This window comes from Crotalus tigris, unplaced genomic scaffold, assembly GCF_016545835.1.
Source record: "Crotalus tigris isolate CLP2741 ecotype Arizona unplaced genomic scaffold, ASM1654583v1 scf7180000019363.1367679, whole genome shotgun sequence".
Lineage (NCBI taxonomy): Eukaryota > Metazoa > Chordata > Lepidosauria > Squamata > Viperidae > Crotalus > Crotalus tigris.
The window spans coordinates 718456-730906 of NW_024097499.1; the positions used below are offsets into that span (position 1 = coordinate 718456).

At 34.5% G+C, this 12451-nt stretch overlaps 1 protein-coding gene across 4 annotated transcripts in view; it reads left to right on the forward strand.

Annotated features, from left to right (window-relative positions):
* The window catches only part of METAP1D (methionyl aminopeptidase type 1D, mitochondrial), an 80977-nt gene that overhangs the window by 43248 nt on the left and 25278 nt on the right, over positions 1-12451 (forward strand). For 3 of the 4 annotated variants that reach the window (XM_039361796.1, XM_039361799.1, XM_039361798.1), the window contains 2 exons: positions 10357-10505; positions 11312-11354. In XM_039361796.1, the coding sequence (XP_039217730.1) occupies positions 10357-10505; positions 11312-11354 (192 nt within the window). Of the gene's footprint in view, positions 1-8617; positions 9992-10356; positions 10506-11311; positions 11355-12451 lie in introns of those variants that run through there. The other variant, XM_039361800.1, reaches the window with a different exon arrangement.

Here is a 12451-nt window from a genome sequence, read left to right on the forward strand (position 1 = left end):
CACAACAAGGTATATAACTATATGTACTATAACTATATATACTCAAGGACCAAAAAGCCACCTAGCCCTAACCCCAAGGTTTGTAATTTTAACATGATGACAAATTTTAAATGATGAATTTTGCAGCTCATCTTTGCACGAAATGGACAGAAAAAGAACTTCTGTAGTGGAAAGGGGCTCTGCTTGTATTAATCAAAAATTTGCGAAGTTCCTTTCATACAATCCAAATGGCAAATACGATTGTGTTTGAGCTTTGCTGACCTATCCTTTAGGCATAAAATATTATCAATAAATTAACTGGGACTATCTAGCCAGAGAAGGGGGCAGAGATGGAAAACAGAAATGGAGGGCAGTGTAGAAAAAAAATGAATTAGAATGAACAGCCTGAGCCTGCCGAGATGTAAATGTAACCTAAAGAAGTTTCTAGTGAAGATGAAAGGAAAATAAGGGCTAGAATAGAGAACAAAAGAAAAAGAAGAATCAGATGGCTGAAATCACAAGCACTTGAATATGTCAAGCAGCTAGATTAAGGACCAAAACGAAAGGTACAAGATATGAATGATGAAGCCCAAGAAAAATATTGCAGTAATGGGGATGAGGCTTCATAAGGTTTTAGCTATGTCACAAGAAAGGTAAGGACCAATTTTTCCAATGTTCCAAAGATGAAAACAAAGTTTGAATGAGAGACTGGCTGGATAGAAAAATTAAGATGAGAATTGGATGTTCATAGATGTTATTGACTTGAATAGGTGAAGAATCTTAAGAATGAAAGTATGGTAAGATTAGATGGAAAAAGCAAAAGAATAAACATACCAGTAATGTTCAGATGCTGTGATAAACATCTTCAGAAAAAAAACAATAGACAAGGCCAAACTTACAAAGGAAATTAAAAAATTATTGAAATCAAAAGAGGAGGGGAAAAATCTAATGTAAGGAAGCGATATAGAAAAGTAAGAAGAGTCAAGAATTTGAGTTCAACCGAGGAAAAGAAATATATGAAGTAGTTAATGGACAATTATAAGCTGACATTTTAAAATGTGTGTTTTAAACCAATAAACATAAATAAAAATAAATTCAAACAAGAGGAATAAACGAGAAATTAAAAAGAAAAATTGCAACAAGAAGTCATAGAAAGTTTTGCATAGAAGCATTGATATGGTGGATGTCGTTCCATTGGGAGATGTGTGCCATAGACAATCCTACACCTTGGCAATTTTGTCTGGCCTTGGAAACTACACAAGGTTTACTAATGTTAATGCTTGGATGGAAGACCATCAAGGAATTCCAGACTATAAGCTAGAAGAGAAAGTTTTTGAAAAGAATATCTCAGAAGAAGGCAAGGGCAAACTTTCCCTTATATATATTGTTACCAAGAAAACTGCATAGATGAATCGATTGGTAACCAGACATAGAGCTGGACTCAGAGATGTCTTTATTTTTTATTTAAATGGAATGGAATCATACAACAGCCCACATGATGTTAAAAACATTTAAGAAGTGGAAAGAAGAACAGTGAAAAATAGGACCTTATTACAGAAAGGATAAACAATTTTAAATGAGTAGAGCAGACATGTCAAACACAAGGCCCGGGACCCAGATGCAGCCCGCGAAGTGGTTTCATTTGGCCCGAGAAGCCATCCTGGAAACAGTGAGGGAACGGCCCCCGCTGCTTTGACCCTGGCCCAGGCCGGCCGAGAGCCAATGTGCAATTTTGTGGTGGCCATCTATGCTGAAACACATTCAGTCTTAGCTCCACAAGGCTGTCTGAAAACAGCAAGGGACTGGCCCCTGCCGCTGTTGGCCCCGCCCCCTGGGTGCATGCTGGGGAGGTGTCACCCTTTGTGAGGAATGAAGAAATGGACCTTGGTGCTTGCCCCGGTCCCACCCCCTTCTGCCAGAGACCCTCAGATCTGTCCCACTCCTACCCAGGCCCCCACAGGCACCCTTGACGCGAATGATGTAGAGCTGGCCATGCCCACCCAGTAGGCCACACCCACTCCAGCCACACCCACCTAGTAGGCCACACCCACCCTGGCCACACCCACCCAGCCCCCTGAGGGCAACCGCAGTGCTGATGCAGCCCTCAATGAAATTGAGTTTGACACCCCTGGAGTAGAGTATTAACATAAGATCAATCTAGAAGACTGCAGAAAGGAAAGGCTTTCTTAAATGATAGTTCAGACAACCAAACGAAGAGAAAGGAGGTGTGTGTTTATATAATACGATAGAATAAAGAACAGATGAATAGGTACTTGATATAGGGGTGAGGAATGGGAACAACAATAAAATAATATTGGATATTTCATTCTGCTGGTTCCTGTTCAGTATTTACATTTCACCACCCATACCTTTTTACACGATAATGAATAAGTGGTAAGTTATTCAGACAGACTGATTTGTATCCCTTGTTTCCCACTTTTCTTTTCCATCATTTCATACCTCTGCTTCTTGGTAGCTTGTATACCGAAGGGGGGACTTTGATGATTCTTGAAAAATATGCTCTGTACTTCTGCAGACTTCAGGATTTCCTCAAGCATGCCGAGATCCCCCTCTGGTTTCTCTGCAAACTAATTTTGCCTCCATTTTTCTTGGCAGTGAGTTTTCTATTAGAGAGAATGGTATCCAGCAAGAACTGCATGAAATAATACAAAATGGAATAAAGAGGGGGGGAAAGGAACACTAAAAAGAGAACAATTTAACCCTTTCCCCATACTTCATTTTCTCTAAAAAGCTGCCCCATCTGAACTGTTGCTTGACCTATCAGTAAAAGCATTCTTCTAGTTAGGAAGAACTTTTTTTAAAAAAAAAAATGATGGCTTTAAAACCATCTGATAAATTTATAAACTAGACAGTTTCTTCAAAGTTTTTATAGGGCTCACTGATTTTTAAAATACACGATACTGTACATTGAAAATTGAAAACTCTTTCCTTTTAAGATCATTTTTGAGTCACTACTAGACACAGGAACTGAACTTTCTTCTTTAGAATCCAAACCTGAAATGTTCATATTAGATCTTGCTGAGTTCTCTATGTCAAGCTGCTGTTGAATCTAATATTATTTAACATGTTAATCTAATGCAGCCAAAGTTTTGATGCAAAAGCCAGGGATTCTGTATGAAAAAAAAATACAACAAAAGCAGTTGATCAAAATCAACTAATGTTACTTTCGCTTCTTTAAAATGAAATATACACATTTGCTAATATTGCATTGAACAAATAATGCAATATTAAACTGAATTTAAATTTCATATATTATTCTGGTTCCAGGGCAAATGTGCAAGGTTTAGGAGAATGTTTTAGTATTTCAGTTCATAAATCTTCGATTCTAAAATAGTCTGCTTTTAATAAAACAAAGAATTCCATTTGCAACAAAACTTGTAAGGTCCGAAGATTTAATCTATACTGTACATATCTTGCCCCCAATGGTAAATGGATACTTTAACATTGCTTTGCTGTTGCAATTTCCATACAAAATCCATTGAGAAATATTTCATTGTATTGCCAGCCATTTCTTTAAAAAAATCACTTGAATTATTTAAATTTGAACTTATTTAAAATTGAATATGATTTTTCTTTGTAAAATATCTAAGAGTTTATAACAGAAAGTGAGTTTGTGTGTATGCATTTGTTTACTACATAGACCAAGACCTTTTGAAATTGCAGAAGAAAAAAAAAGAGAAAGGGAAAAATGTATAAAAGAAAGGAAAAGGTGGGATACAGAATTTGACCATGAGTAGAGTTAAAATGGAGGAAAAAAATAATAAAGCAAACTGAAAAATATGAATCTAATTTTAAAGGTGCATGGACTATAACCTAAAGGAGGGATCACATCCCTCCCATTTCAGCCACAAAAACAGTTTCCACAGTGACAGACAAACATGCCATTGGATTCCATTCTAAACCCCGAATGTTAAGGAGCATGTTAATGGAAGATATATATTGAACAACGGTGTTTTAGAAGATAGGATGATTTCTTCGATATGTATTTATCAAGAAATCCAACTGTGTTCTTTAATGTAATTGTTGAATCTGATAAAGGAGAAATCATGATGATAAGTGACTTTAACAGAATATGTTATGCTGCTAAAGCCGGTAAATATATTTAAAAAAAAAAGTTTGGAAAAGTTCCATTTCATCGAATTACTATGTGTCTATTTCCCTCAGATTATACATCATACATACACAGGAATATATTTGCTTCTGATAGCTCCTACAACCTAATATGATTCTATGATAATATATGAGATTTATTCTAGCAATAGAAAAGTTGAATAAATCTCATATATTATCATATTACACCTCCTTAATTTTGTGAATCAAAATCCAAGATTCAGCCTTTATACAAAATGTGAATTATTGAGAGAATGTTTTTTATCAATATGTGATACCATATAAGTTGATCAACATGCAATCCTGGGTATATATAAAGCTTATATATGACATTTCTTTTGACTAAAAGAAATACAGTATCAAAGATAGTTGTAATAAAATAGCTATAATGAAAGAGTTTTGAGATAGAACATATGTTTGAATCTTTAAAAACAAAAAAAGTAGAAAATTGTGAAGTTCATAAAAGCAAAGTTCTTGAGGATTACCAGATATATCTAGAGGAGAAAATGTAAGATGAATTGTTCGATACAAATTGTATTATGTAACAAATCAGCAAAAGAAGAGGTTCATTTCATCAATATTATTTTAATGTAGTCTAATGCAAACTTAATAAATTCATAGCCTCTTTGAGGAATAATGCATCATATGATGTGTGAAATAAAATAACTGTTTTCTTTAAAATATCAACATTAAGAAAACTAAAAAAAAAATCCTCAAAAAGAAAAGATTAAACAGTAAGAGCTTAACCTAAAATAAAATTCCTGGTCTTTATAGTTTTCAAACTAAATTTGGTAAATATAGATGCTTTACTCTGTGATTACAATTGAATCATGTGCAGAATGAGAAAAAAATAGAACTAGGTGTATATCAAAAAAGGACCCTAATTTACCACAAAGATTTTAAAACATAATTGTTACATGCATACAACATTAATTTGAAGACTTAGTAGAATTAACTATTATTTCTAGAGCAGTTAATTCTGCTATGTCCAGCTAATGTCATTTAAAGTAGATTAACGAGAACCGTGGTGGCACAGTGGTTAGAATGCAGTACTTCAGGCTAACTCACTGCTCAGTCCAGGAGTTCGATTCTGAATGACTCAGAGTTGACTCAGCCTTCCATCCTTCCAAAGTTGATAAAATGAGGACCCGGATTGTTGGGGGGCAATATGCTGACTCTGTAAAAACCGCTTAGAGAGGGCTGTAAAGCACTGTGAAGCAATATATAAATCTAAGCGCTATTACTATTGTATTATATATCAGTTCTTCCCTTTAAAAAAATGCCACAGGAAGATTCCTTATATTTTCCATTCCATGGTTGGAGACAAGTCTTCAAACTCAAAGGGAAAAATCAGGTCTTGGATATGCTTCTATAGCTGGGTTCTGCCAAAATCGGATAATCTCAGCTCTTGAAATAGGGTTGGGTTGGCAACAGGAACTTGGATCCAAAGTATTCCTAAAGTATCCCACCTACAGTAAAATGTCCCTGCTGGGGATATTTAAGAGAGTAGGCATATTTAAAACAAATTTCAATTTGATCTATACTTTTCCATCCCATTCCTCACAGTGAGAAAAAAGTGGAGATAGCGATCCCTTCCAAGAAGAGTAGATGTTTTTATATCTACTTTGCCAGTTTGCACCTATCAGTGGATTTTTCAGAGTAGCCCAACTTTTAGAATTTCTTTTAATTATGCAGACCATCTGTGCTGGAAAAACTCATGGCTTTTTTTAAAAAACTAAATCTTCCTTCCTAAGAAGGCTTTTGATAGACCTGAATGATAAATATGTTTACCTTCCACAAATTTATTATACTAAACTGTTCTTTAATTGTGCAAGGTCACTACAATATTGCTAATGTTATTTCCAGTCCTTTTCCTAACGTTCTCTAGTGTGGAATCTGCCTTTTTTCATAGCTGCTGCAGCTTGAGTTCACATTTTCATGATCCTAATATTTTGTTCTTGCTTAGTTACACACATCTCAGACCACCATCAGTTTATATGTAAAGTTAGGACTATTTGCCCCTGCATGCCTTATTTTGCCTACATGTTTAAAACTGAACCACATTTGCCTCTCAATGTTGATTCACCAGTTTGAAGAGATTCCTCTGGAGCGCTTTATGGTTGTGTTTGGTTTTTACCACCCTGATTGATTTGTTATAATTTGGAAACTGGTCTTGCTCAAGACTTCCTCCTTTCCAGTCAAGATCTGTTTATGAACAAATTAAGAAGCACAGCTCCCCATACAGCTACTTGAGGCATTCTGTTTTTTTCTTTCTTCCTGTAAGAAAATTGGCCATCTACTGCTATTTTTTGTTTTCTGCTTTTAGCCAATTGGCAGCCTATAAAAGGGCAGATTCTTTTATTGTATGATTGCTAAGTTTACTCAAAAACTTAGTTCCTAGTTTTTACTCAAAGACTTTTGGTGGGGATGTTTGTTCTAAGTCGAAAGCCACTTGGTAAAATTATTAGAGAGGATCATATTATTAAACTATATTAAATAACATCTATTATATGCAGGTGGCTAAATGAAGACTTAGCATTTTATGACATCATGTAAAATTGCAGGTTATAAATTAAACAGAACCAAGATGAAATTAATGGAAATAAATATTTAAGACTGTGACAATGGAAAAATATTCAAATTGAATAACCTGAAATGATCAAGCAAGCCTGAAATATTCAGAATTACAAACTCTAAATTAAGCACAGCTATAGGGGAAAATGCACACACACACACACACACACACACACACACACACACACACACAAATTGAACAGTGCTTGACTTCACAGTGTTGTTTGATTAAAAATGATATAACCGTAAAAATATTCCAAGTGAGATACCTTTAAAGACCTGGCATTCTGGCAAAAAGATTAACTGGTTTTGTATTATCAGATAATAAATTGAGATAGAACTTGCAATACAGTAAAGACTGAAACCTGAAGACTCATGTTAGATGCAAATATTATACAACATGATTCGGTAATGACATAATGGTAGTAATAAGGGCGATCACTTAAAACCAAGGACATGCAATTCTTGTCAGCCCAGAATTTCATTTACCTTTTGATGGTATTCCAGGGATCACATTTTAACAAATGGACAGAGCCAGAAAAAACAGTACATTACCAATAAAGGAGAATATTTGTAGCTGAGGGTTGAAATGAGGGGTCCTTAGTGCTCTATGAGCTTGGTTATTTTCTTGCAAACTTTTCATTATATCAAATAATGTAAACTAGGTAATATCAGTACTAGTCAGTGCTAGACTAGGTAATATCAGTACTAGTCAGTGCTAGACTAGCACTAATGATATTACCTAGTTTGGGTAATGAAACATCTGCAAGAAAACAATCAAGCTCAGAGTGCACATTTGATAAAAAGAAACTTAAATTACTTTTGAAGCACCCATTCTTACCTTAATTAGTTTGATGTCAACTTTTAGAGAGACTCTACTAAGACTTGGGCTGGGGGAATGGCAAAATTATCTTAAGATATTAAATTGCATATCCTCTTCCCAAGTATAATAAATATTGGAATGAAATAGTTGTGTGTGTGTGTGTGTGTGTGTGTGTGTGAGTGTGTGTAATCTTATAATGACTCTTTCAAATAGTGACTCTTTAAGATTAGTATTAAATACATTTTTAAAAAATGAACTTTAGAAGTAAAAATGTTTAAATGTCTGTTATTAAACATGCCTGTCTATTTTGGACAAAAGCAATTACAATATTACTTTAGTATATTAATGGAAATTAATATTTACAAGTGTCAAACTCTATTTGGGTTGCTTTTAAAAAGAATTAGTAAATCCATGATGTGTAGTGTATAAAAATGTTACTTATGTAATCATATTTGCATATATAAGTGAAGATTGGTTAAATAGGCTTTTTATCTAAAATCCATGTTATTTTTTCAGTGAGATGCGTATCAGTCAGTGAAAACTAATTTTGAGGGCTGCAGAATTAATCACAATTAATCACAGGAAAATTCAGAAAAATGCTACTAATTATATGTATGGATTAGTAAATTGCAGCAAACAATGCAATTACAGAAAATCAGGCAGATTGGCACTAGTAAAATCCAAGATTTTTGAGCAAATAGAATCTATATATTGAATATTATACTGATTATTCAAGGAAATTAATGACTAATAATGTTTCCATATTTCTCAATTAACTATTTTCACAGAATTTTAATGAAATATTAAGATGCATTTTCATTTTATTACTATATAAGAATGGATAAATTGGTTTTGCACATTATTTGTATACTGAAATGATTAGTATCATTTTCTTTTCTTTATTACAGTTTTACTATTGCTTACTCAGTGGTTTTATTTCAACAATAGCTAAAAATACCCTAAAAAAAATATACATATAGACTGACACACTCATAAAATGTTAATTAAATATGTACAAGGGACATAATTGGAGAATTAATTAGCAACCATATATACCAATAGACAGCAATTTTGTTGCCTTGTTTATTTAGAGGTTGCATCTTAGCTGGAAAGCACTGAGGGCACGGCCCATCTCTGGAATTAATGGGATTCTTACTGTGAAAGAGACGTAATAGATTTAAATTGCTGAAGTCCATCATGTTTTTTACCCAAACTTTGTTATCCAAGTTTGATGAGATAACAATTTATCTCTTTGTTTCTCCCTGTCTTTAGTCACAATATCTATTTTAATGAAAAATGGAATTCCGCAATAGTTTTATGCTTCTAATTCCTAATTATTTTGCTGCATTGCAAGTAACTGCACATCTTTGCAAAGTAAGAAAGCTACTGATAATTTATACCCATAATAATTCTTTTGTTAAAGTATCATATTCATGGGCTTATAGCTCATTCAAATCACAGCCAATTTTCGCAGGAACACTCAAAGCCACTTCTTGACAATGAGAGAGGTTTTTCTACTAAATTTCAAAGTTCAGCCCTACCTATTTCCTATCTTGGCATTGTTCCAGGAAAAGGAGTTGCAATGATAATATTTAAAGTATATTTTCCCATATTTTACTTATATTCAAACATGATATGGACCTTTGTTGCAAACTCTTACCAGAAATAATCAATTCCGGTATGACTCAACATCTAGAAAATTTGAGCTGCAAAATGAATGTTTCTGGAAATGATAGGTATCTAAAATTGGAGTGCTGGATTGGAAATGCTAATACAGGAATAATGGCATTGTAGTCACTGCTGCTTACATTGATATAGACACTGCTTCCAAGGATAGGTTGAAATATTAAAATAGGATGGCAATTCTAAAGGCAGGGAATAATACAGTCAGCAATGCACAGTGTAAAATCATGTTGATTGTGGGAAAAATAAAATTATTTTGCCTATGTTGCTGAGAAGAAGATGGTTGTATGGAGAATGCAGATGTGGTTAAAATAACCATACTGTTTTCCTGTATTTATATAGCAATCTCAACAAACATACACACGGGATTTTAGAACATCAGATGAGCAAAAAGGCAGGGCCTGATACCAAGTAATTGCATTTCTCTGATGCTTGACAGTGGACTGGGAATGCAAGAGAGGATTATGTGGACAGAATTTACTTAAACCATGTGAACAAGGACAAAGTGGGTTATTTCCTAGGACTCCCAACTTTTGTATAGCAAAGGATTTATTTTCCCAAGAGTGATGCCTTTCTTGTTCTGTATGGGAGCCTCCAAGAAGTCTGACTGCAGCATGATAGAATATGCCATTTGCACTATCCATTTCTTCCATTTTCAGGTCAGAGTTACAGCTGGAGCAGGATGCAGAGGCAGTGTTCCCTAAAAAGACCTCGAAGCAATGGAATAGTGTTTGACATCTCAAATCTTCCCTGCAGCTAAAAAACTAATACTTTATGTTGAATGGAGAAGTTTCAAAATAGGTAGTTGTTTACTTGAGGCAAGATCTTTATTTAGAGGAGCAGTCACATATGCAACCCATCATCTGCCATAAGAAGTGGTAGAATGTATTTGACTGTACTTTTCTGATTTTCTGCTTCACATATAAATCAGATCAAAGGAAGCTTGGAGAGGCAACCTTGCCTGTTAGTAGTATTTGGGAAGGGGATGGATGGGGGTCCTAGAGATGCCCCAATGCTTCCTAGAAGAATGCATTGATACTAAGCCATTCTATCGAAATGGAGTGTGCATTTAAAAAATTTAAAAAAATGCTTTAGCCATGTTTGTTTAATATGGAGACTGCACTATGCACTTAATTCAGCACAAATTTGAAATTGTGATCTTTCAGGTTGGCATGACTACAGAAGAAATAGATTATTTGGTTCACCATGAAATAATCAAGCATAATGGTTACCCGTCACCTCTAGGATTTAAAGGTTTTCCAAAATCTGTTTGTACTTCAGTAAACAACGTGGTAAGCCATGGAATTCCTGACAGGTATTCATGTTTTTGTTATTGCAAATTAAGATTATGTGGCTACTCATGTCTTTTTTCCTCGTGACACACTCATAACATAGTATCCACTCAGCCTACTTAATATGCCACATTACAGATCATTACATATTCCATGTGGTTTGCATGGAAGTTCTCCTTTAATCCAAATGAATGGAGATGAATACAGCAGCCGGGTTCGGTCACTGTATTTTATTAAAACCAAGTATCACCGGTTGCTGTGCGGTAAGAAAATGATGTTGGCACTTATCAAAGGAGGATAATAATAATAAAAGCAAAGATTATTGCTTCGCCATCTCTTTTCCCAGCATGGTATAGCACCTCAGTCTGGGATATATAATCAAAAACAGAAAAGTCACTCAACAGAAAAATTATACTAATTTTCTGGAAATCTAAAGGTGGAGTGTGTGTGTTAATTATACATGAATATGTTGCTAATTATTAATGAATATTACCTGTTCAGAAAATAAGAGGTGCCAAATGTCAGTCTTTCCATGATGATAAGATAATCATAATGGTGATTTTTGTTCCTTTGCTTTATATTATGGATTCTTTCTTTTATTTAAATTATTGTTTAGAGTTAATTTGAACTGGTAGGAATCTCAATATTAAAAGTAGTTATCTCCTTTGCCTCTTTCCATTCTACTTGACAATTATATTGATACTTTTCATGTAGCTTTGAGGTATATGGGATAAAGTGTATTTGTTTTGTTACTCTGTCTTAACTAAGATTTGCCTGTCATCATTAAATGTATCTTTTTTTTCCCCTTTACCTTCTGATTATGCTTAAGCCGCCCTCTCCAGGATGGCGATATTATTAACATTGATGTCACAGTAAGTAATTTGTTTATTATTATTATTCCTTTGGATCGACTTTAAAAATGTATAACCACAGTAGGAAGAACACTAAATTACAAATGTGCAAGGGTGAGCTTGACAGTTTTACTCCAAAGCTAAGGCGAGAGCAGTTAGTTTCCTCTTTTGTTGTTATTGTTTTTTTCCTCTCCATGCTTATTCTAACTAGACCTAGGCTTGACTTGAATTTAGGGCTGGAATCAGATTCACTGAGATCAGTGTTGGCCTAAGTGAAATGTCAGCCCAATCCTGCTATGTGTCATGTTTTTGAGAAGATGTAATTGTTATTGATCCACTGTGTAGTTAATGCAGAGCGCCCCAGTACTGGGGCAGCAGCTGAAGGCAGATATGTATGAGATGAGCTAACATGAAGAAAGACGGCATTTTTCCTTCGCTCTGCCAAGATTGATCTTCCTCTTCCTGCTGATTTTGAGTGGGGCCTGTCATTATCTTACTCTGTCATTAGAAGCTACATTGGCCTGTGTGTCAGTCTATTTGGACAGCAACCCTTTGGCTGGCTGTGTTCCCTACATTTATTAAAATCCTCAAAGGCAGCGTTGTGTTCTGTTTGTGGCGTAAGAGCCTTGAACTCTTTACTCATGAATGCACAACCTGATCCACAGCCTACTTAATCCAAAGTACTTGGGTATTCCCGTGGGATTGATTCCATTTCAACCCAATTCCTTGACTTAGCTGGCTTGTAGAACCCACTGGGTGCACAAAGTATATACGTGGACTTAAAATATGGACAAAAACAAACATTTGCTATTATTCAAAATAAAATGTAGTGATATATGAGCAAAAAAAAAACATAAAGGGTTTTTTGTCCTCATTTGCATATCTTTAGAAAAATATTTCAAAAAATGTTATGAACATATTTTTCTTCAACTCCTGAAATTTTGAATATATTTTCCCCAGAATGTTGAAGATTGAAATCCTATGTGAATTGAACTTATAAACGTTACAGCAACAAATGCTTCCTTGATTTTAATAATGGTTTTAGTTTTATCCCATCCTACAATATCTGTCTTTTCAACTGTCTTTGTTTTTTTTTATCATAATCATTGCTTTCTCAG